Source organism: Dama dama, chromosome 8 (assembly GCF_033118175.1).
Source record: "Dama dama isolate Ldn47 chromosome 8, ASM3311817v1, whole genome shotgun sequence".
NCBI lineage: Eukaryota > Metazoa > Chordata > Mammalia > Artiodactyla > Cervidae > Dama > Dama dama.
Genome location: NC_083688.1, coordinates 19,583,361 through 19,589,675, shown reverse-complemented (window position 1 = coordinate 19,589,675; position 6,315 = coordinate 19,583,361). Strand labels below are relative to the sequence as shown.

The 6,315-nt window shown below is 46.6% G+C and overlaps 1 protein-coding gene across 1 annotated transcript; it reads left to right on the top strand.

The window, feature by feature from the left end:
• Positions 1-844: 844 nt before the first annotated feature.
• LOC133060409 (small cysteine and glycine repeat-containing protein 3-like) lies at positions 845-1,474 on the top strand. Its single transcript, XM_061147891.1, has one exon. It carries the CDS (start codon positions 845-847, stop codon positions 1,112-1,114), a length of 270 nt encoding a protein of 89 aa, XP_061003874.1. The 3' UTR covers positions 1,115-1,474.
• Positions 1,475-6,315: the final 4,841 nt, after the last annotated feature.

The window sequence follows — 6,315 nt, the reverse complement described above, 5'->3', positions numbered from 1 at the left end:
ACTGCTGAAGTCAGCCATCAGAGCCGGGGGTCTTCTGGGGGACAGAGGAGTTTCCTAGGGCTCGTGAACTCTCATCTCATGGTTGTCTTGTCACCTGCTCTGTGATTAAGATTGGACCTACATCTGTGACTCATGCAAGAAGTATTAATTACATGACAGAAATGTGAGGGTTAGGAGGTCCTGTAGATGGATCTGGGCTTCCCGACAGAGAGGGTGATTTTTATAATTTGCTGAGCAAGTTCACCGTTTGCAATCAGAGCTTCTATCCCAGGTTAGAGAAACAGGCATATCCACTAGTTTATATATACGTGGATCTATAACTTTCAGACCGATAATGGCAACAGCCATGTTGAAAGTTACCTTCTTTATTTAAGGTTCTGTACAGTCTTTCTCCTACTGAAAGGACCCCTAGGAGTTCTCCCTGGAGAGGTGACAGGGGAAATACACGATTCCCCTGGGAAAATATTAGTGACTAAGGAAAATGCCAGTGGGCAGGAAGGTATTCCCAGTTCACCTATGCTAACACTGGCTGTATTTAAAAACAGGGACGGTCCTTTGCTAAATGCTCCCATTGGGTGAAACAAAGGTAAATTTAGCTAAACTGAAGAGATGTGGCTTAATGAGACGAACGGTGTCTAAGAAGGAAAATGAGCAGGAGGAGGAAGAGGTTTTCCTAGAGAAATGGAAACAAACAGTTCCAAGGAAGTGGTCACGTGTCTTCCCTCTCCTGTTCCCAGGGCTGGTATATAAGGGTCCTCTCCAGCAGAAGGGGACATTCTACCTCCCTCACCTCCTGAGTCTCGCTCCTCACCTCTCCTGAGTCCAAATCCTCTCTACTGACACCATGGGCTGCTGTGGTTGTGGAAGTTGCGGCGGCGGCTGCGGCGGGGGCTGCGGCGGCGGCTGCGGCGGCGGCTGCGGCGGGGGCTGCAACAGCTGCAGATGCTACCGGGTGGGCTGCTGCACCAGCTGCTGCCCCTGCTGCTACGGCTGCTGCGGGGGCTGCTGCAGCGTCCCCGTGGTCTGCTGCCACCGCCGCACCTGCAGCTGCAACTCGTGTGGGAAGGGCTGCTGCCAGCAGAAGTGCAGCTGCCACAAGCAGTGCTGCCACTAGGTGACCGCCCGGCTCCACCCAGGAGCTGCGGAGGACACGCCCTCTCCTGCTGGTAAGGCTACTTCATCCTCTTCCGTCCGTCTCTTTCCTCTAAAACCTTCATCACCAGCTTTTCTTCTCCTTCGTGTGCCCCGTGCCTCATCCTTCTGAGATCTTCCTTTGCCCACAAACCACACATCACAGCAGGAAACATACTGCAAAGAATTGATGACAAGACAGCTGGGCGAAGCCCAAGTTTGCAAAGAACCCTCATTTACAAATAAACGCTAGGATATTTGATTGTGTTGTTTAATCTTTCAACCCTTTCAGGCCCAAATTTGGGTCATTTTGGTGTTTCCTGCCTGTGTGGATTCTTTTCCGCTGCTGTGTATGTACACTTGCTGTTTTACACTGTCTAATAAAATGACTCAATGTCCAAGGAAAACTGTTCACTAGTCACATGTATCATGAGTTCCTTTGTTGGTGTGGCGTCTCCCACTCCCGCTTCCAGGGCCATTTATCAGCCGATTATGTGTGTTTATCAGCCCAGCGCCCTCTGATGCTGCCCCGTAATGACTCTTTTCCTGGGGTCTCTGGGTGCTCAGACTCACCCAAGGCTTTTCCAGGGTGGGAACTGGTGGTGGTGGTGGGTCTTGGTTTCTTTTGTAAAATCTAGGAGATGAAAAATGGGCCCCAAAGGAAGGCAGAACTCACACAGCCCCCCTACCCTGCAGAGCCCGGTGGTTTCTGAAGAGCCTGGGAATTCCTGGCTAGGGTGGCCAGCTTGAGTGCCGAGGATGGTTCTGCAAGGCTCTTGTTTTAGCTGATGTCCTTGGCCTTGCCTCCCACAGTGGTGTATTCTTTCTCTGCTTCTGTAGATTTTGTGCGGTAAACTCACTGGGCCCGCCCTCGAGAACGGAGACCTATGCTCCCCACTACTGACCAAGTGGGCTGTTTAGACTCTTTAGGCAGAAGTGGGGGTGGCGCTGTGTTGTCAGTTCCCCCAGTAGAGCAGCAGGGGCTCCTCTCAATCCCCTTGTGCCCTGCTTAGCTCCCAAATCTACTGGGGTAAGAAAGGCTGAGTGGTTAGCTGGCCTGGACCCCTCTTCACACACATCACTACTTCTGTTCCAACCTTTCATCACGGGGGTCATATTAGACCCATTTTACAGGTAAAGAGACTGAAGTGAGGGTGCAGTTAAGAAACTAACCCGGAGAAATCCAACCAATAAATCCTGATTTCATCCCAGGCTTCTCTGACACCAAATCTGACAATCTCTTTTCTATATTGTAATGCTCTTAGAAGCTTGGACATACTGCCTTGTTCACTTCTTCTTTTCTCTCCCTAAGTTCAGGCATGTATGCTTCGTGTGTACCTAGTTGTTCAGTCACGTTCAACTCTTTGGGACTCTCTGGACTGTAGCCCACCAGGCTCCTCTCTCCATGGATTTCTCTAAGCAAGAGTTCTAGAGTGGGTTGCCATCTCATTCTCCAGGGGATCTTCCCAAGTCAAGGATTGACCGTGCGTCTCCTGCATTGCAGGCAGATTGTTTATCACTGCACCACTGAACTGGGCCAGACTCTTGTAAAGTAAGAAGCAGGGCTGGAACTAGGAAAGGCTGAGTCAGGTCAGTGCAGGGTCCAGTCCTATCTCTCTTTAAAATTTTCGGATTTTGTGCATCATAGATTTTTTTGAAGCAAAACCATCTTTCTTCACTGATGACATGTCCTTGTATATTGAAAATCATAAGGAATCAACAATAACAAAAAAGCTATCGGGGCTAATAAGTGAGCTCAGCAAGGTTGCAGGACACAGAATTGAGACACACAAGCACTTATTTCTAAACACTAGCAACGTACAACCCAAGATGAAATTAAGAAAACAATTGCATTTACAAGAGCATCCAAAAGAAAAAACACTAAGGAATAAATTTAGCAAAAGAAGTGAAAGACTTGTACACTGAAAACTACAATACACTGTTGAAAGAAACTAAAGTCCTAGACAAGTGGAGAGACATTGAAAGCTCATGAATTGGAAGACTTAAGACTGTCAAGATGGCAAAACTCCCCAAATTGTTCTACAGATTCAAGGCAATCCTTGTTAAAAACCCAGGTCCTTTTTTGCATAAATTGACAAGAAGGTTATAAAATTCTTATGTCCATCATAGATATTTTGCACTGATTTTGATTTTTTAGACATAGGGCATCAAAATATCATTTGTATTGATGACTTGAAGTTTCTGGAGCTACGTTGAATTTTGCTCCCCAGGAGAGCACCTCATTTACCTTATCCTAAACCTGGCTGTGGAAGGAAAGAAGTATGCAGTTCAGTTCAGTCTCTCAGTCGTGTCCAACTCTTTGAGAGCTTGTTTGGAGGTTCTAGCGGGGGAGCGCAGCTACTCGTATACCCTTGACCGAAGACCGGTCCTCCTCTATCGGGAATGGTCGTCCTCTTCGACCGAGTGCGCAGCTTCAGGAGGGACGCACATGGAGCAGTGAGGGAGGAAGGGGACACCCGCCTAGCCAGCCAGATCAGCCGAATCAACCCTGGAGATCAATGGGGTGACAGATGTCGCAACCAGATCGCCCTCACATCCCGTGTCCAACTCTTTGTGACCCCATGGACTGCAGCACACCAGGCCTCCCTATCCATCAACTCCTGGAGTTTACTCAAACTCATGTCCATTGAGTTGGTGATGCCATCCAAACATCTCATCCTTGTTGTTGCCTTCTCCTCCTGCCTTCAGTCTTTCCCAGCATCAAGGTCTTTTCGAATGAGTCAGTTCTTTGCATCAGGTGGCCAAAGTATTGGAGTTTCAGCTTCAACATCAGTCTTTCCAATGAACACCCAGGACTAATCTCCTTTAGGATAGACTGGTTGGATCTCCTTGCAGTCCAAGGGACTCTCAAGAGTCTTCTCCAACACCACAGTTCAAAAGCATCAATTCTTCAGCTTTCTTAATAGTCCAACTCTCACATCCATGCATGACTACTGGAAAAACTATAGTTTTGACTAGATGGACCTTTGTTGGCAAACTGATGTCTCTGCTTTTTAATATACTGCCTAGGTTGGTCATAGCTTTTCTTCCAAGAAACAAGCATGATTTAATTTCATGGCTGCAGTCACCATGTGCAGTGATTTTGGAACCCAGAAAAATAAAGTCAACCACTGTTTCCCCATCTATTTGCCATGAAGTGATGGGACCAGATGCCATTATCTTAGTTTACTGAATGTTGAGCTTGAAGCCAACTTTTTCACTCTCCTCTTTCACTTTCATCAAGAGGTGCTTTAGTTCACCTTCACTTTCTGCCATAAGGGTGCTGTCATCTGCATATCTGAGGTTATTGATATTTTTCCCGGCAATCTTGAGTCCAGCTTCTGCTTCCTCCAGCCCTGCGTTTCTCATGATGTACTCTGCATATAAGTTAAATAAGCAGGGTGACAGTATACAACCTTGACATATTCCTTTTCCTATTTGGAACCAGTCTGTTGCTCCCTGTCCAGTTCTAACTGTTGCTTCCTGACCTGCATACAGGTTTCTCGAGAGGCAGGTCAGGGGGTCTGGTATTCCCACCTCTTTCAGAATTTTCCACAGTTTATGTGATCCACACATTCAAAGGCTTTGGTATAGTCAATAAAGCAGAAATAGATGTTTTTCTGGAACTCTCTTGCTTTTTTGATGATCCAGCAGATGTTGGCAATTTGATCTCTGGTTCCTCTGCCTTTTCTAAAACCGGCTTGAACATCTGGAAGTTCATAGTTCACATATTGCTGAAGCCTGGCTTGGAGAATTTTAAGCATTACTTTACTAGAGTGTGAGATGAGCACAATTGTGTGGTAGTTTCAGCATTCTTTGGCATTGCCTTTCTTTGGGATTGGAATGAAAACTGACCTTTTCCAGTCCTGTGGCCACTGCTGAGTTTTCCAAATTGGCTGGCATATTGAGTGCAGCACTTTCACAGTGTCATCTGTACTGAGCACCAATAAAGGTTAAGCAGTATGGATGAAATACTTGTAATATGGATTTGACTTTCTCTGTGGTTGGGAAAAGCCCATTTGTGTTTGAATGTGCTGGGAGGGCCTGATCATGGCGGGACCAGGAGTGGATTCTCTCCTTATTCCTCAGGGTTTGACTCAGGTCTCATCTCCTTCCCAAGACTGGGTCCTGTCAATTCTCTCTCCCGGGACCTAGGGCCTCTCACATCTCTCAAACAAAACCATTTGCATGCATGTGTGTGTACTCAGTTGTGTGTCTGACTCTTTGCAACCCCATGAACCCCATGGACCCCATGCGACCCCCAGAGTGTAGTCTGCCACACTCCTCTGTCCATGGGGATTCTCTAGCTAAGAATACTGGAGTGGGTTGCCATTTCCTCCTCCGGGTGATCTTCCTAACCCAGGGACTGAACCTGTATTTCCTGCTTGGCAGGTGGATTCCTAACCACTGAGCCACCTGGGAAGCCCCCAAATCCTTTGACACAGGGTTAAGAGCATTGGCTGAGTTTCCCCTCTGCCTGTGAGATCAAAGCACTGATTTCCATCTTTAATTTATCCTATAAGCTGCTGCCAGCTACATCTTCCTGAAACACCATTTTTACCATGGTACATAATTCACTTGCAAAAGAAACATCTAAGTCTTCACACACTAAAATTCATAACTAGTCTCAAATTTATTTCCAGTTTCAGTATCTTACTAACTCCCTTGAACAAACATTGCCCAGTAGGCAAATTTCCTTTCCTTTCTGTCTCTTGAGAGTAAGTCTTGTATTTTCCATTATGACTTGTAGCCTTCCTTGAAATACTAACAATGGCTAACATTTATTGAGCACTACGTCCCAAGTTCTACTCTGAGTGTTTTATATGTTATTGTATTTACATTTCACTAGAACACTATGATTTAGGGTTTATGGGTATTGCAGGCAGATTCTTTCCCTTCAGAGCCACCAGGGAAGCCCCTTATGGGTATTGTTGTTGTTCAGTTGTTAATTCATGTCTGACTCTTTGTGACCCCATGGACTGCAGCATACTAAGCTTCCCTGTCCATCACTATCTCCTAGAGCCTACTTATGGGTATTAGGGTATTGCTATTTTCATCAGGAAGTTGAGGTAGAGAAGGATTGGGTCACACACCTAGAGAGGGAGGGAGAAAGCGTGTGCACAATGACCCTGGCCAGCATTCTCCACCCTCCTCTCGTTCCTCCTCTCTACCTATTCACCTGCT